General features: G+C 36.1%; 1 protein-coding gene and 1 long non-coding RNA gene across 5 annotated transcripts; one reads left to right on the forward strand and one right to left on the reverse strand.

Moving 5' to 3' along the window:
* Window positions 1-11,965: 11,965 nt before the first annotated feature.
* Window positions 11,966-15,827, reverse strand: LOC129739003 (uncharacterized). Its single transcript, XR_008735713.1, has 3 exons — window positions 15,460-15,827; window positions 14,944-15,352; window positions 11,966-12,036 (listed from the first exon to the last, which is right to left on the reverse strand). It is a non-coding gene; the product is annotated as an uncharacterized LOC129739003 (long non-coding RNA).
* A 1,536-nt stretch (window positions 15,828-17,363) lies between these two features.
* LOC129748947 (uncharacterized) lies at window positions 17,364-22,886 on the forward strand. Of its 4 annotated transcripts, XR_008737884.1 has the most exons (6): window positions 17,364-17,544; window positions 17,662-17,840; window positions 18,348-18,545; window positions 18,614-22,126; window positions 22,524-22,622; window positions 22,685-22,886. XR_008737884.1 is itself a non-coding variant. In XM_055743772.1 (5 exons), exons 1-5 carry the CDS (start codon window positions 17,445-17,447, stop codon window positions 22,727-22,729), a joined length of 621 nt encoding a protein of 206 aa, XP_055599747.1. In that variant the 5' UTR covers window positions 17,364-17,444; the 3' UTR covers window positions 22,730-22,872. The 4 variants fall into 4 exon arrangements, 3 of the variants coding, with proteins under 3 accessions (XP_055599747.1, XP_055599741.1, XP_055599757.1); XM_055743772.1 differs by lacking the exon at window positions 18,614-22,126 and having other exon boundaries at window positions 22,685-22,872; XM_055743766.1 differs by lacking the exon at window positions 18,614-22,126 and having other exon boundaries at window positions 22,524-22,876.
* Window positions 22,887-23,140: the final 254 nt, after the last annotated feature.

A 23,140-nucleotide genomic window follows, 5' to 3' on the forward strand; every position in this document is an offset into this window, starting at 1 on the left:
TATTTCGATTGTTAAAAATGTTCCAGTTGATGATCCAATCAGTTTTTAGTATTTCGCACTGTACCCAATAAGTAATACGCCTTGTTTTCGTTCCATTTTAATCAATATTCAAAATATCCGTTTTTTTTTTTAAATTTCGTTCGTTTGAATAAATACTTACAATCTCAAATACTTCAGCCATTTTATGTTTTGATTTTAATACTTTGCGTTGAAACTGATTTCATTTTATCATAACGTCGATAAGTTTATACCATTCATTATTTCATATTAAATTTTACGCTTTTTCTTAGTACTCTTTTCAAATAAATTTTTTTCGAAAATACAACGTTTTTTGAAATAAAAAAAACTCTTGAAATAATCACCAAAATCTTCGGAATTTTCGTTTAAATTAAATTATTTTCCACGAAAAAATTTCTCTGAAAATATTTCGATTTCTAGAAAAAAAATTGCTAATAATAATTTATATCAAAATTTCCATCATTTTTCGTTTTGGTTTTATAACTTCGCATTCAAAACTGTTTCAAACAGAGTTTTAGTATTCTTTCATAAGACTTACATTTTCATTTAAATTTGTGTTTTGGTATAAATTCTCTCAAAAATAATTTCTCGCTTTGAAAGATTCAATTAAAAAAATCACTCAACCATGTTCGGCATTCAAAAAAATTAAGTTTTTCCCCAATAAGTAATACGTCATGTTTTCGTTCCATTTTAATCAATATTCAAATAACGGTTTTTTAATTATATTTCGTTCGTAAATACTTACAATCTCAAATACTTCAGCCATTTTATGTTTTGATTTCAATACTTTGCGTTGAAACTGTTTTTATTTTATCATAACATCGATAAGTTTATACCATTCATTATTTCATTTTAAATTTTACGCTTTTTCTTAATACTCTTTTCAAATACATTTTTTTCGAAAATACAACGCTTTTTTAAATAAAAAAAACTCTTGAAATAACCACCAAAATCTTCAACATTTTCGTTTAAATTAAATTATTTTCCACGACAAAATTTCTCTGAAAATATTTCGATTTCAAGAAAAAAAATTGCAAATAATAATTTATATTGAAATTTCCATCATTTTTCGTTTTGGTTTCATAACTTCGCATTCAAAACTGTTTCAAACAGAGTTTTAGTATTCTATCATAAGACTTACATTTTCATTTAAATTTGTGTTTTGGTATAAATTCTCTCAAAAATAATTTTTCGCTTCGAAAGATTCAATTAAAAAAATCACTCAACCATGTTCGGCATTCAAAAAAATTAAGTTTTTCTTTCTCCTCCCGAATTCATGTCGCCAACCACTTTACAGAACCAAGAATCACTATTAATCCTTCATTGAAACAATTTTCGCTGCCGAAACCTTCCTTTCAATTCTAATCTTCAAACCTCTGAGATAGAACACATCACTTTTAACAAACAAACCAAGCAACAAGATGGTGGGAGCGTATGCTGCACCAATGTAGTGACCGCGCGTCATCACTGCGACAATCCCTCAAAACGCGTGCTTACTCGTCAAACATACTTTCTCAACTGGCTTCTTCAACCAAGCTTCGATACTAACGGCTTTTCTTCCATATCCATACATGCATACTATCAATACATCATCTAATATTCCTATGCTGATTTTCTACCGATTTCACGAACACACTTATTGAACGACTGTTCTTCTTTTCCCTAACTAATGTGATAACTCTTGCTAACGCAACTGGAGCACGTTCTCAAAGTCGCACAGACAGAAGCAATTTACACATAATTTATTCGAATTGAACGTTATCTCCAGTTCGTCTATATTTACTTAATTTCATTACATTTTTAGTTAATCAATAATTCTATTTTCTTCTAATCAATCCTATTCTCTACAGTATCCAGGTTGAATGGTTGTTGTTGGTTTTCTCGCCTTGATATAAAAGATGCGTATCACCAGGTGGAGCTCGATGAATCGTGCCGTTACATCACAACTTTCATCACGCACCTTGGTATGTTCCGGTACACGAGGCTAATGTTTGGGATCTGTAGTGCATCCGAGCACTTCCAAAGAATCGTCGAACAAATTTTAGCTGGTTGCAAGAATTCTTTCAACTATCAAGACGATATCTTCATTTACGCAAGGACGCGAGATGAACATGATGCTGCCCTTGATTCCGTTCTGAAAGCTTTAGAAGAACGTAGGGTGGTTCTTAATTTAAAGAAGTGCAAGTTCAGAGTCAACGAGACAGTTTTTCTCGGCCATCACATTTCAGGCCAAGGAATCAAACCAGCACACGACAAAGTTACTGCAGTTAAAAATTTTAGAGCCCCAAAAACAGCAGAAGAAGTTCGGAGTTTTTTGGGGTTGGTCGGTTATGTTGGTCGGTTTATTTCGGACCTGGCTACCAAAACATATGATCTTCGTCAGCTTCTATTAACGGGACAGAAGTTTGTATGGTTAGAAATTCACAATGCTGCTTTCTTAGATTTGAAGAATGCTGTGTGTAATGCACCTGTTCTAGGGTACTTCGACAACACACGACGCACCAGGATAGTTACTGATGCTTCTCCAGTAGGTTTGGGAGCAGTGTTGTTGCAGTTTAAAGATCAATCAGATAATGTTCCTATTGTGATTTCGTATGCAAGCAAAAGTTTATCTCCAACCGAACGTAGATATTGCCAGACAGAAAAGGAGGCTTTAGCAATTGTTTGGGGTGTTGAGAAGTTTCAACTTTATCTACGCGGAAGGGAATTCGAGTTGGAAACAGACCATAGACCCTTAACTGCAATTTTCAAACCCACATCAAAACCTCCTGGTCGGATAGAACGTTGGGTACTTAGATTGCAGTCATTCCGATTTCGAGTTGTATACAAGCCAGGGAAACAGAATATTGCGGACGCCCTTTCAAGGTTGTCTATTTCTGATGAATCAGCTGATGTTGATGATTCAGATGAATTGATTTACGTAAACTCCCTTATCGAATCAGTTGCTGTAGATGTTAGTGAGATTAAAACTGCAATAATTGGAGACTCTCAGCTAACATATCTGAAGGAGGCTATCGAATCAAATAACTGGTCGGATGATACGGTTAATTCCTACATCAAAGAGTTTATACCTTTCAAAGCTGATATGTATGTCGTCGAAGGTATCGTGGTTCGTGGATCTCGTTTAGTAATTCCGAAATGCTTGCAACAGAGAATCTTGCAGCTTGCTCACGAAGGGCATCCTGGTGAAACGGCAATGATATTACGCCTTCGAGAACGCGTTTGGTGGCCTGGCGTCGACAAAGATGCTAGAACATTTGTAAAAAGTTGCGAAGGTTGTCGTTTGGTTGGTCGGCCTTCTGCGCCGGAACCAATGAGGCGTAGAGTAATGCCAGATGAGCCTTGGGTTGACGTAGCTATGGATTTTCTTGGTCCCCTTCCCACCGGTGAATGTTTGTTGGTAATCGTGGACTACTACAGCCGTTATAAGGAAGTTTGCATTATGAGGAAAATCACTTCTGAGGAAACCATCAAGCAGCTTGAGCCAATTTTTGTGCGTTTGGGTTATCCCAGAACAATAACGCTCGATAACGGAAGACAATTTGTGAGTACGGAATTTTCAAGTTATTGTCGGTCAAGAAATATTGTTTTGAACCATATATCCCCATATTGGCCGCAGGCGAATGGGGAAGTAGAACGACAAAATAGCTCTCTTCTAAAGCGTCTGAAGATAAGCCAAGCTCTTAAACGCGACTGGAAAGACGATCTCCTTGAGTACCTCATGATGTACAACTCTACTCCTCATTCGACCACCGGCAAACCTCCTTCTCAACTGTTACAAAACAGAATCATACGGAGTAAAATACCATCACTGAAAGACATCGAAACAGCTCCACCGAGGGACCCAGAAGCTGGCGATAGGGACCTCTTAATTAAACATCGAGGGAAAGAGCGCGAGGATGAACGCCGTCACGCAAAACCATCTGGAATACTGGAAGGCGATAAGGTGATTGTCCAAAATCTGTTACCAGGAAACAAACTCCAAACGACTTTTGCTCCCACCCGGTTCGTTGTGTTAAGAAGGAAAGGAAACCAGGTAGAAATTCGAGATAAAGACGGAAACACCTATTTACGGAACACGGCTCATCTTAAAAAAGTTCTTGGAGATGATGATGGTCAGGATGGGGCAAATAGCGAAATCGAGCCAGCTATTTCCGGTGATCAGAACAGACCTCCAAGATCCATCCATCCACCTCACTGGCACCACGACTTTGTTCTCGATTAATAAGATTCGATCATCTTTCCTATTCTTTAAACAAAAGGAGATGTGGTAGTTAGGACTAGTTGCTAATCGTAGCAATCGGGCAGATGAAAATTATTATTAATATGTCAGTCGAACCAAACAGTTGCTTAATAAACTTCCATTCAAGTCCTCATTCAAAAAGTACTTATTTATTTATCATTCCGGAGATTGTGAGTTTATCACAAACCCAATCTCATTTGGTTTGTTATTAAGATTCAGATGTGTAACTTCTCCTATTCATGTAAACTAGACTTTGCTATACTCTCTTCTAGAGTACTTTTCATTAGACGTGTACTTTTCACTTGTCAAATATATCTTCTACCAATCGGACGCGTTCGTCTTTTCTTCTGCTCCGTAAAACCTTTGTTAAAATTTACCTCGAAAGAGGGGTGGAAAAAAATCACCTCGCAAAAAGGTAAATTTTACCTTTTTTTTATTTTCCGTGTGCGATTAAAATTTATGCATAGAGAAATGAGAGGATTGTTATGGAAGCGACATCTGGTGGTCAGAAAAAAAAGTTTGAGCCGGGACGTAAAGGCAAACGCTTAAAGCACTTCAATGTTTACATTGATAGAGTGTGGATGTTCTTTTTTTTTAACGCGGAGATTTTACTAAATTTTAAGATTTTAAATTGTTGTCGTGTCAATAGTCATTAAGGAAAACTGTGATATTCAATCTGTGATAAACTCACAAGTGATATATCTGGTGACCGTACTAAAATGAGTGGCAAGGATGCTGCTCCTGATGGAGCAGCATCAATACATAACCTGACGCAACCATTGGAAAATGCTGAATCATCGGACAGGATGGAGGATGAAAACATGGAATTAGCGACAACAACCAAAGGAGGACCTGGAAAGACAACCGAAAAAATATACAAAAATTATAATTACCAGAATGGAGACTGTCGACCATATCGGGTAATAGTGGAAAACACGGATACAGAAAGGAGGAAAGTAATGAACAGACTGCAAGTAGGTATTTTACTTCACCAAAACGGGTTCGATAAATCCATCGACGACATCCGGAAGACTGCGAAGAACAAGGTAACTGTATATGTAGGAAACATCAAAGACGCAAACAGACTAGCTAACTGCCAAAACTTAAATCTGCAAGGATACAAATCGTACATTCCTAAGCAATTTGTAACGATGACAGGAGTAATTTCCGGAATCCCACTGGAATTACAAGAAGAAGAAGTCAAAAATTTTATAAAGGCTAAGGTTGAAATAGATTCCGTATTTAGAATGCATCGAATGAAAGACAAGAAAAAGGAACCTACTTATAAAATGGGTGTAGTGTTTCGAAGCAATACTTTACCGACTGACGTCAGCATTTATTCTGTGATACATAGGGTACAGCCTTACATAAGAAAACCGATTGTTTGTTTTAAATGTTTACGTTATAACCACTTGTCCAAAAACTGTAAAGACAAAAAAGAAAAATGTATGAATTGTGCTACAGAACACTCGCAAGAAAATCTATGTAATATTTTAAAGTGTATGTACTGTTTTAATGCTAATCATAAGACTACTGACAAAGAATGTCCACGATGGAAAAAAGAGAATGACATTCAAGCGATAATGGCAAAGAAATGTTTAACATATCAAGAGGCGAAACAATATTTTGAAATCCCAACTGAAAACTTTTTTGATGTTTTAAGAACGACAGAAGATTATCCAACTCCAGCAGAAGCATACTCTAAAGTAGCAGCAAATGGCCAAAACTTTCCTCAGCACTTACAACAAAAACGCAAGGAGTGGAGTTATGATGACAAGAGAAATAGAACAAGAAAAGAAAACAGAACACCAAACCAATCACATGTAGATGTAGAAATTGTACCTGGGGTAGCCAGTATTTTGGGACTAAACCAGAAGGAATTTACAAAGAAGAGGAAGATGGAAGAAGAAAAAGAAGAGCCAAGAGGTATAGGGTTGTTCAATAATTATAGGGCAGGAGAGTTAGAAAGATTTAAAAAAGAAATAGAGGAATCTGTTAAAAAACAATCATTTGAAGAATGGAAACAAATAATATCATCAATAAACATAAAATTAGAAGCTATCACAAAATCGCACGGAAAAACAGGAGGAGATATATCGGCTTGTATCATGGGTGAGCTAAATAAAATGGTGGGATCTCCGGGAGACAAATAACTTTACCGGCGATTTCAGAACATTACAAGCAAACATACAAAGTCTATACAGGAATAAAAATGAATTAACACATGAACTTTACACCCAAAACTACGACGCAGCACTACTTTCTGAAATATGGGTAAAACCAGATCAACTTTTAACAGAACGATGGAACATACAGGGTTACCATCGTCTTCTTGCTCCTCGTGCCGATGGCTTTGGGGGCGTGGGAATTTTCCTAAAGGAAGAATTCCAGTTTGACCACATTCAGCTGTCAACATCAGACAACTTTGAAACACTTGGACTATCAATTTCGACGCTAGACCTAGCTTTAGTTGTTGTATATGTTAACCCAAGAATAACAATTTCTAACTTAGAAACAGCAATCACAACACTTTTCAATGAAATAGCTAGATTCGGAAAAGTATTAATAGGAGGCGACTTCAACAGTCACAATGTGTCATGGGGATGTCAAGACACAAACAACAAGGGAAAGGTAGTACATGATGCCATCATCGGTTCAAATTTGATGTTACTAAACACCGGATCTACTACTTTTCTTCCTCCAGTTAGTAATCAAAATTCTAGTGCAATTGATTTGACATTATGCTCTACAAACATGTTCGATATGGCCGAATGGAAAGTGTTGGAGAAAAATTTCGGCGGAAGTGGTCATCTCATTATCGAAACTTGCCTCGATATGAGTATAAGGCGTAAACAAAAATATTACTACGACAAGCGAAAAATATCAGATGAAATGGCACTTATTAAACATTGGGAATTCAATGACCTGAAAGACCTCTCCAAACTTTCACAGGACATAACTAAAAAACACAAAAAAATAAATAATTACACACCAAAATACTACTGGAGCTCAGAGTTGTCTGATCTCTATGAACAAAAACAAAATTCTCTTCGAGAATACAACAGATGCAGCAGTAGTGAAAACTTAATCAAATGGAAAAAATCTTCAGCAATATTTCTTAAATCTAAAATCAAGCATATCAAAGAAAAAATGATAGAGCTTTCTGGCTCTATAGATCCAAGAAATTCACAAGAAAACTGGAAACTTGTCAGAAGATTAAAATTCCTCCCCGTTACAAACCCTAAAAACAACCCTATCAATCACAACAAAGAGATGGCTTTAAAATTCCTTACCAACAATTTTGGTCCATCAAATTTCAAAGAACCTCTTCCACCTGATAATAACACAAGAACAACAATACTTACCTTCCAACAATGGAAAAAATTCCTTAAAAATAAATCCCCAACATCATCACCAGGTACTGACTACCTAAACTACGGTGCATTAAAAGATTTAGATTTACAATCAGCTACAAAAATTATAGAGTTATTAAACGAAATGTGGCACAAAGGCACACTAGACAATCATCTAAAGGAAATTAAGATAGTTCCGATTTTGAAAACAAACAAACCACCGAATGAAGTTGATTCAAGTCGACCAATCGCGCTTTTGCCAACGGTAGTAAAAATTCTGAATGCAGCAATTCTTGAAGATATACAACAAACGTGTGAAAGAAACAATATCATACCAAATCTATCGTTTGGTTTTCGCAAGGGAATGTCTACAGAACATTGTATAACTTTTGCAACAAATCTAATCAAAGCAGCACGCAGAGCAAACTATACAACGATTGGAGTTTTCTTCGATTTCTCCAATGCGTTTAATACCGTTGTCGTTGAAAAGTTATACAGTTTAATGCTAACAAATGGTTTTAACAAAGATACATGTACATGGGTACATAACTTTCTTAATAATCGGAAAACTTTGGTCTTTACCCAACAAGGAATTGTCAGTCAAACGATTTGTACAGGAGTTCCACAAGGAGATGTAATGTCACCTGTTCTTTTTAATATCTACACAGCCTCTTTACACAACACAAATCTCGACCCAGATGTAACAACTTTACAGTTTGCCGATGATTTTCTGAAAATCGTCAAAGCAAAGTCACTAGAATCAGCTGTAAGAAAAATGCAATCCGAAATAGACAACTTTATGGCCACAGCTACTGAGTTGGGTTTACGTCTTAATAGCTCAAAAACAAAAGCCATGCTATTTAAAGACAGTGATAAACAACTCTGCTTGACGATGGGAGGAGAAATTTTAGAAACAGTAAGAAGCTATAAATATTTGGGTATAACATTAGACCAAACGCTAAAATACGGTATGCACATTAAAACACTAAAACAAAAAGTATTGGACAAACAAAACATGCTCAAAATCATAAGCGGAATCAAATACGGTGGTACGCCAAGAGTAATGATGCTATATCACAAAGCTTTATACGGTAACTTTCTTAATTACGGAACTGTTATTTACGGTGGATCGCCAAAAAAATACTGTGATATGCTAGAAATCACAAATCGCCAATGTTTACGTATTGCTACAGGATGTACCAAAACCACACCTGTGAACACTCTTGCAGCCATAGCTGGTGAAGAACCATTAAAATTTAAACGGATCTATCTAACCAAAAAACGCATAGCCTTACATATCCATCGTAATGACTTAATAGCACAACAACTACACTCCTTAGACCTTACAAATATCCAAAGTGAAGTAAAATACACATTTATGGAAAGAATTTTCATTAAATATGTTCAAGAATTTCAAACTATTTACACGAAAACTAAACCAGAAATCGAACTGAAAGTTGAAATTCAAGACAATATGATTGGTTCAACAATGAGAAAAAAAGAAACTTCACCAACAGTATTGAGGAAACTTGCCATAGAAATGATAAATAATCATTATAGCCATTGTGATCAGTGGTACACTGACGCCTCCAAAATGATGAATAAGTGTGGCATTGGAATATATGACGCGTCTTCCAACACAAAGATTAGTATCTCCTTAGCATACGAAGTGAATATAGCAACTGCTGAACTCTTAGCTATTAGAGTTGCTTTGGAACAAATTGATGAAGCTAGATCTGGAACAGTTATCTTCACGGATTCGCAGGCAGCCTGTAAAATTATAAAAAAGGACATTATCAATAAACAATTCGACCAAATAACTCATGATATATGTACGCTTGCAACAACGAAGAAGGTTAAAATCCAGTGGATCCCCTCTCACGTTGGCATTGACGGAAATGAAAATGCTGACATCCTCGCGAAACAAGGACTAGATGGACCAGTAATACTTCAAAACAAACTACGACTTGAGGATGCATATAATCGATTTAAACTAGAAGCCCTGGAATCCACTAATGTATGGTATAAAAGTATGGCACATGATGAAGGAAAAGGAGTCAAATTTTACGGTTTTCAACCTAATTTCTCCACTAAACCCTGGTATTGGAACGTCGAATTCAACAACTTCCAAATTCGAACTTTAAACCGTCTAATCAGCGGACACGACTATTCTCCTTATTACTTAGGATTAATGAGGATTCGAGACACAAAACTATGTGAATTATGTAACACGAATTTTACAACAGAACACGCACTCCTAAACTGCATTCAATTTAATCACATAAGAAATCATTATGATTGGAATCGTTATTCCAATCTTCTCGAAATGATTCAAAATTTCGATGAAGATAAACTAAGAGAAATCCTTAGTTTCCTAGAGAAAGCTCGAATGAAAATTTAAAAAGCTAAAACATCAAAGTTGAATTAATGATGATAAAAAAGAACATCCCTATACCAGGAAGCAAGAATACACAAAAAAAAATCTTCGTAGTGGTGATATAGAGTATCAAACTCTCTGCCATTCTATACCAGATCTATACATACAAACGCTTAAAGCAGAAATAATCAGAAAAAGCAAACGAAAATCGTTTGATTTTCGTATAAGCTCTATGGTCAATGTGCATTATTGACCATAGCATACAAAACAAATGCACTTTCCCTTTTATAATAATTTGCTGCTACTGATTCCATCCTTTTTGAAGATGATTCACATATTCGAAAAGAATGGAATCTGCATGCAGTCAAGTTGAGCGGCATTTTGCAACTGAAGAATCTAGCACGTGCTCATACCCGTTTAGTTGGGACTCAAACGCACAAATCACAAAGCGTTTGTTTGAACAAAATAATATCTCGGTTATTAAATTTTATGCATTGGATCATTAGAGTATCAGCAGCGGTCAGGTGTCAAAGCTATAATAACACTCCATTTTGACACTTCGACGGCGCACCGGAAGGTTTCAAACCAGGTGTTATTTTGCTCCTGGGTGTTAAAAAAGCGAGCCAGGAGTCAAATATGAATACTGACCAGCTCCTGATTTGACAGGTGCTAAAGTGTCTAGGGAAAATTTAGAAGAGAAAATAGCAACAAACAACAACAACACCTATCGATGCGTCACCAGTGGCAAAAATGGAAACCAGTTTAGCACTTACCAGTGCGCAAATAAGCTGCTAAAGCTAAAATAAGACCGAAAATGTGTCCCGGGTTAACACCTGGGATAGCACCTACACTCAGAAATGAAAAAAATATGAAAATTATTATATTTCAATAACTCCGATATTTCTCTGACATTAATATCCAGAAATATTAAAAAATAACTATATCAGATATTTAAATTTATGCATCCGAATAATTTCTTGGCGTGTAATGAACCAATGCATAAAATTTAATAACCGAGATATTATATATTATTTTGTTCAAACAAACGCTTTGTGCGTTTGAGTCCCAACTAAACGGGTATGAGCGCATGCTAGATTCTTCAGTTGCTAAATGCCTTCCAACTTGACTGTATGCAGATTCCATTCTCTTTAAATATTTAACTGAATCATATTTAAAAAGGATGGACTCAATTGCAGCAAGTAATATTACCAGCGAAACGCACATGTTTTTATGCTATGGTCAATTATGCACATTGACCATAGAACATGAACGAAAATCAAACGATTTTCGTTTGGTTTTTCTGTTTATTTCTGCTTTAAGCGTTTGCCTTTACGACTCAAACTTTTTTTTCTGACCACCAGATGTCGCTCCATAACATTTCTCAATATGCATAAATTTTAATCGCAGAAATATTTCCCAGTGAGAAATACACACTATTAATTTTTTGGTGTAAATTTATGTCAAATTGGATGCACAAAATTGAAGCATCACTTTTGACCTAAAATTACATCAATAAAAACAGAAACGCTTGAAGCCATAAATTTTTTGACATGAATTAAATGTCATATTTGATATAATATTATATCATCGATGATGTAAATTTAGATCTAAGTGGACGCACAAAAGAAAAGCATCTTTTTTGACATAAATTTAGATTGTCTCGAAAATAACGTAGCGTTCTGTTAAATTTAGATGACAGAAGCTTTCGGAACCATAAATTTTTAGAGAAAAACATTTGCATAGACATAAATTTTTGTTACGAAAATGAAATTTATATGTCATTTGATATTTTTAGCCAGAGGTATATTTGCTAAGCCGTAAATTTTGATAGGTGTAAATTGAACCGTTGTGATATTTTGTTTTTAGAGAAATTTCTGTGTATATTTATAACACGCACGGTATTTTCGTTTATTAATTGTATATTTGGAAGAAAATAATAACTAACATTCTATAAAAAATATTTTACATTATAAATCACACTTCATCAGGATAATTAAGTACACTAGCGACGAATATGCCCCCAGTGGATTCATGTCATAGTTGAACTGTTGGAGAAAAAAATCGACAAACAAGGAAATTTAAAAAATACATTTAAAAAAATTAAAAATGTTTTATAAATATTTATAATGTTTCGCAAGTGATTTTTTTTTTCATTTTAATTACTATACCAAATTTAAATTATTAATTGCATTCCGTGAATTGAAAATGAGGTTGCGAGTTTTGTCAATTAAACTTTTCAATTTCACTTTCAGTTTAAAAAAAAAAAATAGTATCAAAATGTAACATCAGAAATCAGAATCAATCCATTATCAGATCTATTGAAAATAATACTTTAATTTCAGAGTGATTTAGAAAAAGAATTCGAATTGAGTGATTGAGAGTAAAAATCAAATTAGCATCAAAATTCAGTATAGCCATGATCACAATCAGATTTTTAAAAAAGAACTTGAAACAAGATTTCGAAATTACAGTTACAGTTACCACTAAAAATAAAGAATGAGATCAAAATGAAGTTTAAACACACTTTTCGTAAAAAAATGGAAGATTACAATTGGTTTTTTTAAAATGACCTGTTACAGTATTCATAGTCAGTTCACTCTCTGCCTTCGAGCCGACCAGTCGCATTTTAAGAGTGTGCTTATTTCGGATCTAAAAGGCAACTGATTTTTATTTGTTGGATGCGTGAGTCAGTGAAGCGGTGATGAGTCCTTCACCAGGAGACCATCCTGGGCGGACTGTCCCAGAATGGATGGACACGGAAAACCTGCGGGGGAGACTTTATTATATGTTTTTACGTGCTAAACCAGGTTATACGCTTCCCAAAAACCCGTTCGTGATTGGGAAATCAGTAGAGGAACACGCAGGAAAGGTGGAAGGAGGCTACTATGAAAAACGCAAATCATGGTATGTCATCAAAATTCGTAGCAAGGACCAAGGTAGGAAGTTATTCACTCTAACTGCGTTGAAAGATGGTACGCCCATCGAAATTGGTCGCCATCCAGAGCTTAATTCGCGAAAATTTGTGGTTTTGTGTAACGAAGTGGATGATATGACTGAAAAAGAAATAGAGGTTGAGCTTGCTCCCCAGAAAATAACAAATGTTCGTCGTATCACTAAGAAGACTGCTAGTGGCATCGTTAACACACCAACTCTGGTGTTGACGATTAATTGTACTGTTGTACCGGAATTCATAAATTTTGGATTACTAAGAGTTCGAACAAGGCCCTACTATCCGCAACCGATGTTGTGCCGGCAGTGCCTTACTTACGGCCACACTAAAGCAAGATGTCTTTATCAGATGGCGTGTGCAATTTGCTCTTCTAACCACGGAAGCGCAAATTGTACCTCAAAGGTGAAATTTTGCCGAAATTGCAAACAAAACCATTCTCCTACCGATAGGTCCTGTCCAATATGGGTTTTTGAATCTGCTGCTTTAAAACTCCAAACCGAAAAGGGAATAACGCTAACAGCCGCACGCAAAATAGTTGACAATAATAATTCCAACTCATCGTATGCCGACATCGTAAAGAAACAAATTGAAGCACACAATCTGCACCGAACAAAACAACCAGACCAGCAAGCGCCACAACGAGAAGTTCCGATCCAACAAGAAGAAAATCAACAGCAGCAGCAAACAAGCAAGGAGATAGCGAAGAGAGATCGCTTCACTGCAGCCACCGCAAACCCAATTCCCGTGTTGGATGCTGATTCCCCCCCTAGGAAAAGAATCACATCACAGCCGCCCCCTCCCGTGCCGACAGAAAATGTGGAAGACAATCGTCTACCCACAGTTGGAGACAACTGTCCAATTCTGACCCGTTCACGGAGTGCAAATCGCATCAAAACTCATCCTCATTCCTCATCCCTTCCTAAATCCTGACCTTCCGTCGATCCTCCCCCCACTTTTGCTTTGTATAATTGACCCCCGGCCCTATGAAACTTGTAAAAGTAAATGGCCTTCAATAAAGAACTATTTGAATTAAAAAAAAAAAAAAAAAGTATTCATAGTCATGAATATCTCAGGCTCTATACGTGAATGATATTCATACTACTTGCAATGTTAATAATATCACCTTCACTTATGCAACTTCTGAAATTCATAAAGGCAATGGTATGTATCGTGCATTGAAACGCCTGAAGGTATACGACTCATATGAAATCTATAAATGCTTTTATCTGTGCTAATTTTCTGAGCAGTTCTATACCAGGCGTTAGTTGAATTTCGATAAGCAACATGGATCGGACAGCACAGATAATGAAAAGAAAAAATCTCGTTTGTGTGACATATACAAACTTTTTTAACATTCTGAAATTTGCATGCGTTGATGATATGTACTTATTTATTTATTTGGTGTTCCGTCTCATGCCATGAACAATGATGAACAATATTGATGATATGACCAAATCAATCAACTCATGATAAAACTGTTGGTATAACTGCTCGGAAAATGAGCTCAGATAAACGCATTTATAGAATTCATAAGAGTTGTCAATGCAGGCGTTTCCATGCACGATACATGCTAGTTTAAATATGAGTTTCAGTAGTTGCATAAGTGAAGGTGATCTTATTAACATCGTATGAATATGTTTCAAGTGTAAAGATTCATGGCTACGAATACAGGTCATATAAAAAATACCAAGTGCATGTGAACCACCAAAATTCCTTACTTAACTACGCAAACTTATTACAATTTTAAAGTTTTTGAAAAAGTTCCCACTCACATAAAAAAAAAAAAGCAATTCATTTAGAAATTTACAATAACTGGTTCCTAATTGTTATCGTTTTTAATTCGATCATTTGATTTATGATTAATTCAGTAGTATATTCAGAAGTATAAATTTCGTGAACCGGTTGAGATTTTTGAATCGTATAGTAGCTCTCAATACTGTTTTAACTGCATACTTAAAAGATTGTTCACACATTTACTTGTTAATCAATGACAAATACTTACATTACTAGGTTAAGTTATCCCGCCGTTCGAAGAGGACACTTTTCTATGCCTTAAATATACAACTAAGGCACGGAAGCCAGCGAGTCACGAATACAGTGTAGCACAAGGTATTCCCGATAGTGTTACGCTAGACTGCTTGATCCGAAGCAGAAATAGGATGCTAGTGCTGTTCCTTCTCTTACACTTGACGGAAGCTTTCTTCACCTTTGGTTCTTCCATATGATTCTAGGCAGCGAGTGTCGGCGGCTTTATCCAGTATGAATTTCAGCTCATTCAGTAAAATGATAGCTTTTCTCAGTTTTGCCTCGGATTCTCTGAAGAAGAAAGCTATCGCGTTGTTCAGGGAAAATTTCGGATGCTCAGCTGTGAAGTAATGTTTTTAAGATCCTCGTATTCTGGAACGTGGTGGCTACAAAAAGAAACAATTTAAGATGAATTTTTCCGAGCCAGCACGTCATCGTTCAAGAACAAATCACATCTTATGAAGTTTTTTAAAAAGCGTACATAGAAACTTACGTAAAAATTCTTGAATTTTGTTTTCGTTAGTTTCCGGATGCCACCATACGAAGAATATGCATAAGTATCTCGTTTCCAGACAAAATACGCACCATGGTGATACTTGCATGTCTGGCCACGAACAGCAAGCGATGATCGATGAACGGTCCTGAATCGCAACAGGTCTCCGAGCTTTGCAGAAAGCTAACATTCTCAAGCCACACACTTTTTAGGCACCGTTGTCGTTCACCAACTGTCGGAAATACGGAAATATTTCCCGGATTAAAATAGATTTCACCGACCGCTAACTACACCCTTCTTTCAGAGCTGGTCACTTTAGTCTACTTTGACCAGGGGCAGGATATAGACAAGTTTTTTTTATTCTTTATCGGTTCTTGGACTACGCGGCGCGATTGTAAACAAACTTTCAGGATAGAAAAAACATCGACAGCAAAATCGATGAGTTTTTGACTGCGTTTTCTTACGCTCATTTAATTTTAGATTGAATGTGATGTAAAATTAGACTATTCTGGATAGGTTCTTGGGGTTTTACCAGTGTGCGTGATGTTTGTGTTCGAATTGATGTAAAATTATATCTTTTCTTGATTAGATCCAAATTCCATTAGGTGTTTAAGCGTTTCTGGCACGTTTAAAATTATAAAATTTTTGGTGTGTATCCCAGTAATTACACCATGAGAAATATCCGTGTGCGTAAAGAGGGAGATATCAAAGTTCTTCGAAATAACAGGTTACCTCATCCGCCATATTGGTTGGCAGATTTCCAGAATGATGACGTAGTTGTTATGAAAAATAGCGAGCATTGTATTGAATTCTACAGTTTTTCCATAAAAAATATTTTTATGCCAGTAATTTGTACGCCACTGTCCTCAAATGCATAAATTCGACTTCCCAGATTTATGAGCTTCTTAAAATAATACGATTTGGTTTGTGGTTCTGCATAAAATGCGAATTAACGTCGGAAATATCTGAATTTTGGTGGAAATTGTAATTTCTGGAAACTATTTCCAAGCATATTGAAAGCTTAAAAATGGAAAATATTGCAAGAAGACACATCTAATAGTCCTAATAAATCATTTAACAGGCAAATTTCGAGTTCATTAACAGTAAAATACTAAATTTATTAATCATCTTTTCTCGTAACTATTTTCTTATTCGAGTTTTGGAATGATTCCAAGCTCTTTATTCAATATATTTCATACTGAAATCAATTGTTTCAACACTAACTTTAGTTCCTTAACACTAATTACTGAACTTTTTAATGCAAATGACGAAAAACGTAGATTTAATTTTTTTTCCTATGGAATGTATGAAGAATCTCATAACAACTACGTCATCATGCCCGGCGTGGGGGTACGTTCACGCATGATTACGGTACCCTATAATTAAAATACTCTGCTGGGGAGATATGTGAAAATACCTAGAATATAACTGTTTGATATTTTATATATTTCTGAGTTTACCGGTACTGGTGCTCTTACACGCCAAGAAATTATTCGGGTGCATAAATTAAATAATTGAAATAGTTATTTTTTGATATTTCTGGATATTAATGTAAGTCAAATGTCAGAGTAATTAAAACATAATATTTTTAATATTTTTTAAATTTCTGAGTGTACTTATTTACAAAATTCGGATGAATCGGATAATCTTCATGCATGTCATAGATTTTTCTGCAATATTATACACCTTGACATTTCAAAACAATTGCGGTTGTAAAAAATAGTAAACTCAGAATCGTTTGTTATTATTAAGCGGTTCCGAATGTTGATTTCTAGAACCGGATTGGTTTCGACAAGCGATTTGTAACCTGTTCGATTGCCCTATAAAATGGTACAGAGCAATTTTTTCTGATGGTGATTTCTTATAGGGGTTGATTCGTCGGATTTTTAGACGAGTAACGCACGATATTGAAAACCTCAAACGTCATAGAGAAAATATTTAAAGTTATAAATTTGTAGGTTTATATTGAGTTTTCCGTAGTTGAAATGGACAAACTTATTTACATTTGTTTAGCTAAAGAAAGCCCAGCACGAACAATTGATTCTGATGAGGATTTCTATAACAGTCTTAATGAGCAAGAAACAGGTAATTGGAATTTGAAAGGGAGTGCCAAACATGTCAACGCATGTACAATGCATGTATTATGTATTACAGTAGAGGCAGCTTGATTGTTTTGGTTAAACAAATTCATGTATTTTCCAGACTTCTGTCACGATTCAAGCGATGCAACGGAAACCGACTCGGATTCTCAATTTCCAGAAAATTCAGAACAGTCGTATGCGCCCATCGATACCATAGCAACTATGGAAGTATTGGAATATGAGGTGGCTACTGCTTCCGACTCAAGTGAAGCTTCTAAAAGCTCGTCGAGCGGTACTGGGGTAAGAAAAACAGGTTCAGCAAAAGGTTGTTAAAGTATTAGCCGGTTGGGTTAGGTGATTGCACTATTTAAGCACTTTATAAGCATTTCCTTAGTTTTATACTAGCATAATTGCAATCTGAAATGAGCGTTAGCGATCAGGCATCGGGACCTATCCCATGCAACTGTGTTCAATTGCTACACTTACGGCACATGTGGCCATCAGCTTAGGAGGTATAAACATCATTATGAAAACTGAAAATACGAGGGATATTTTTAAGAAAAAAAAAACTAAAACATGCCTAAACTCTTGATGTAATTTTACAGTTTTGTTAATAAATCGGGAAATGTAGATTGGCGAAAAATTTAAGAGTTGTTAAAAATTATGCTTTTATCTAGAGGATCATGTAGTTGAACTTTGTGCCGGAATCTATGGATTCTAAGTGCTTCTGCATTTCTATTTGATTTACACTCACCATATATGAAACATTAATCATTGCTCTACTACTAAAGGCAATTTATTTTCTAGGACCATGTTTTGGCGGCATTTGCTCAAGCAGCAGCCGATAATTCTTCGGCGAGTGAATTTGCTATTTTAGCGGATACTGAAGAGTCGGATGATACGTCACAAGACAGCGATTTTACACCAGCTGATTATTGGCAATGTGTGAAATGTAAAAACAAACAGAACAATCCAATGTATCGATTTTGCGAACGTTGCTACCAGGTAAAAATTTGAATTAATATTTTATTAGATTTAGATAAATATTAGAATATAATATATTATAATTATAGGCAGCCTACAATGGGGCTGATTCTGCGAAGCGCGTGACGAGGGATGACTCCCGCCTGATTCGAGAAACGAAAGGGTTCAATGCGTTTCGGAATTTATCCAAATGAAGCTTTCTATCTATCGTTTTTTCACCAACTTGAGTCAGGCGAACCGAGTGTCACACGCTACACAGAATAAGGGATACCTAATATCAATTGAGGCGCTTAGGATCAGAGGAGTGCAAGTGCCGAAACGATGATTTCGAGAAAACGGGCCTCGAAAGTTTTTTTTCTAAATCAAAATTATCGAATCACTTTTTCTACTCAATTTTTGATGGAGTGTGTCTCAAGAGGTCTAAAATGAATGATTCTGAAAGAAAAAACAAAGTTTTTGTAATTTTTAATGTTAAATAGCGAACTACTTTTTTCTGATATTTTTCACTTGCACCCTTCTGATCCCAAGAATGACACTTGCACCCCTCTGACTCCAAGCAATATGATAGCATCCTTTTGGAAGCTACATATATGTAACGAGTATTTGTTTTGTTTTTGTTTAAGGTACACCGGGGTAAGTGTGGACGGGTTTTCGTATAGTTCAACTTTAAAAAATTATTGAAAAATCAGTAGCGGAGCAATTTTCATAAAATTACGTTCAATGTGATGCAGAACATGTTGTTTACAAACGCTGAAGAGATGAGCTCGATAGAAGCAAAGCGATAAAAGTTATCACGTAAATTGTTATGGACTGCTGGTGTCTTCACTTACCCCGCTTTATGGGGTAAGTGTGGACGGTAGATTTTCCCTTTGATTTCTCAGGAAATTTTCCAAAAAAATGTGTTTTCTTGGTTGAATACGTTACTTTATGGCTCGAACCGTCCAAAATTTTAAAAAAAGTTCATGATACTATTAGTAAGGCAACTTTCAATAATCATTGTCTGTAATTTATGTTGCAACACACGAGATTCGATTTTATCAAAAACACAAAACAAACAAGTAGTTTACCCAACTTTTCATGATACGAATGCTAAATATAGATGAATAATCCCATTCATGAAGGATGAAGGACAAAACATTGTAAATATCAAGTCTTTTTAAACCCGTCCACACTTAACCCAGGTAGGGTGTTGGAGACAAAATTTTAGTTTTTTGTAAATAAACTCTTTTTTCTTTATTTTTAACCGCCGTCTCTTGTCCTAACTGGTTGTTTGTAATCTGAGGATTGTTTCAATGTAGAGTTTTTCGTCGAGGGCCAGCTAGCTTAGGAGAAGTTTGCAATTGAAAAAGATGCACATCAACTCGACATCGTAGTTGAAAATAGAAAATTCAAAAAAAGTCGCTGTAAACATCCGTTATTGTCTAAATCGTATCTTTTTCACAGTTATTGGATAGATTACAAGTAAATTGAACATTCTGCATTAAAAGTTTGAAAAAATAGTGCACAGTATTGTTTTAATAGCCATCGTCCACACATACCCCGCGTCCACACTTACCCCGGTGTACCTTACACATTTAATTTTCTGTGTTTTCGGGCTACAAATTTCCTTGCAACTCATAATGAACTAGGTTTGTAAGTTCCACTATCCTAATTCCCAGAATTTGTTGAAATCTCTCTTTTCCTTTAATGGATGATACTCAAGAATACCTCAATATGTTCATTCCTTGGAATCAACTGTTTAGCTGGTCGCATTTTTTCCGGTAGAACCAACGTACGCTTCCCCTTGGTTTCGTAGCTTTTTCCGCAAGATGAGTTTCCAGACTGCCTGATTTCGTTGGCGTTTTTTGGGGTCTTGATGAATGGCCAGTGGACTCTCCAGAAGTGGACTCATTCTCGTTAGCAACTGCAAGCAGCAATTTCTGATTCTCCAGAAGAACCGTGGATGTTTAATTTTTCTTTTTTTAGTCTAATTCTACCAAGCCCCTTTCCTAAAATGTTATGTAAATATTCTTTAAAAGACTTAATGTTATTTTTTGTAAACTACCTGTCGACAACGACTTATCTGAACTTTCCGAAGTCTCATTTTGTTCCGTGGGATAGTATGTGACATCATGATTAGAGCCTGTCAAAAATCTGAATCCTCTGAGCCTTCATCCGAGAGATTTTTCTTAGATATATTTGCCAAAAAATTATTGTTAAGTGCGTTTCGTGTCTGCCTTTTAAATACTTATTAGTATAAGCTAAATTTGCCATAAAAACGAAACATTTTAGAATTTCTCGTATAAATAACAATGAGAATTTTCATGCCGACGAAGTTTCACCTGAATCTATTTCCATCGCTTCTCTATTGTTTATTGTTTATTGTTTAAAACATCAACGGATCACATGTTGATCCTAATGATTACTAACTAACAAATTAAAATTAATATCAACATAAGACTTCACAATACTTCATACACTTAAAATTTTTCTTCGGAATACGTTCCTTGAGACGTCGAAGTCGAAATGTTCGGAAAACCGATTAAAAGTTTTTAGAATGCCGATGAAAGCGCTGTTAGCCCCTAATTGTTCAGGCGAATCGGAACGTAGAGCTGCAGGTTCTGGTTTCGTAATCCTCGGGGTCGTACGCTGAGAGGTATGGCCTCCAACAGTTCGGGGCAGTCGATTCTAGATGTTAGAAGGTCCGCTACAACTAGAGCACGTGTAGCATTTCGGCGTGCTTGAAGCGTATCTAAGCCTATGAGACGGCAGCGGCTTACATAGCTTGGTAAACGAAACGGATCCTGCCAGTTTAAGTGTCGTAGAGCGTACCGCAAGAATCGCCGCTGGATAGCCTCGATTCTTTCAGCTACGTTCTGGTAGAAAGGGCACCAAACAGCTGAAGCGTACTCGAGAATAGAACGAACTATGCAACAATAAAGACTTTTCAGGCAGTATACGTCTTTGAAATCTTTGGCCATACGAAACAAGAATCCAAGGCTTCGAGAAGCTTTGTCGACAACATAGTTCGTATGAATCTTGAACTCCAGCCTTCGGTCGAGAATAACGCCCAGATCGTTGATATGGTCCACCCGGATGATGGTTTGGTCTCCGAGGATGTACTCTGCATGAAGAGGATGCCGCTTACGGGTAAACGATATTACCGAGCATTTACTGCGGTTCAAGGGCAAGCAGTTGATATCGCACCAGTGAGCAAATGCGGTGAATTGCTGTTGGAGGAGGTTGATGTCCTCTTGGCCGTTTATAGTGTGAAAAAGTTTCAGGTCATCGGCATAAGCGAGCTTTGTGCCACCGAGGAGCGAGAGTACATCATTAAAATAGATCACGAAAATGATCGGTCCCAAATGACTTCCTTGAGGCACTCCTGAAGAAGCAACGAACTGCCTAGAAAAGGATTCACCAGTACGAACGGATAACTTTCGTCCCATTAAGTAACTCCGGAACCAATCCAGTAGGGAACCACAGAAGCCTAAACGTTCGAGCTTTGCGATTGCAATTTCGTGGTTCACCTTATCGAACGCAGCAGAGAGATCTGTGTAAATGGCATCTGTTTGACTTTTCTTGGCAAAGCTGTCCTGCACGAACGATGTAAAGCTCAGTAGGTTTGTAGTCGTGGATCTTTTACACCCAAATTAATTTAGAAATTTTTTCTACGGGATTTTTCACGTAAACTAAGATTTTGTTGCATCCCATCGATTTTACGTGTGCCTGTAGTAATTTCTTTACTTCTACGTAACTAGCGCATGAATTTCACGTAAAGTCTAAGTGAATTCATTTCTTTTCATTTTTTTAGAGCGTGGTGTTTTAAATTCTTATTAGAAAAGGGAATTGACATTCAGTTGATTTTTTTAGCTGTAGTGAAGGAAAGCAGATTTTTTAATCGTTCTCAATCTTCCCTAGCAGAGAAAATGCATGTCATTTTAATTGGATTTAACTTGATCTCCTGGTAAGTGATAATGATGCCAAATTATAATTTTCTAAATGTTTTGTTTTTTACAGCCGTTGGAACACTTGTTCTTTGTTAGCAGTCCTACCGTATATGGGCTACATATGACTGTCCGGGTTCAACAGCGCATCGATCACGCAACTACGAACAAGGTAAAGTATTTTGAATTCAAATTATTAATTTCTCATTCATGTATACTTTCTTTTCTCTACAGGATTCAACAAACCAAAAAAACGTTCCTGGAAGTGAAGTGTTTTAATTTCCTATAAAGTGTAGTGTAAGTGTAAATATTGGGAAAATAAAGTTTATTCCATTGTTAACTTGTTTTGTTTTGAACATTAAAAAAAAATAAAAATACGAAAGTAAAAATCAACCTCAATTTCATTCGGGTATTAAAAACATCTCCCGTAGCATTCACGGCCACATCGCGTTGAACTTACTTGGAATTCACGTAAAATGTAGGTGCGCTCCATGAAGAACGAATTCTTATAGGGACGCGTTTACGTATTGATTTCGTAGCATTTACGTGAAAATCAATTGGATCAAAATTATGTAGTTTTTCACGTAGCCGCTACGTGCAGATTATTTTGGGTGTAGGCATGAACCCGTACTGATCGTTAGAGAAGTGATGCTTGCAAAATGAGAAAATGGGATCCAAAACAACTAGTTC

This window comes from Uranotaenia lowii, chromosome 1 (assembly GCF_029784155.1).
Source record: "Uranotaenia lowii strain MFRU-FL chromosome 1, ASM2978415v1, whole genome shotgun sequence".
Classification (NCBI taxonomy): domain Eukaryota; kingdom Metazoa; phylum Arthropoda; class Insecta; order Diptera; family Culicidae; genus Uranotaenia; species Uranotaenia lowii.

Bases quoted from the DNA above. Each gene is read 5' to 3' on its own strand.
- LOC129748947 (XM_055743766.1), top strand. From the start codon at position 17,445: ATGGACAAACTTATTTACATTTGTTTAGCTAAAGAAAGCCCAGCACGA. The intron at 17,841-18,347 runs GTAAGAAAAACA...TTTATTTTCTAG, and splicing joins GCTCGTCGAGCGGTACTGGG to GACCATGTTTTGGCGGCATT. The intron at 18,546-22,523 runs GTAAAAATTTGA...TGTTTTTTACAG, and splicing joins TTTGCGAACGTTGCTACCAG to CCGTTGGAACACTTGTTCTT.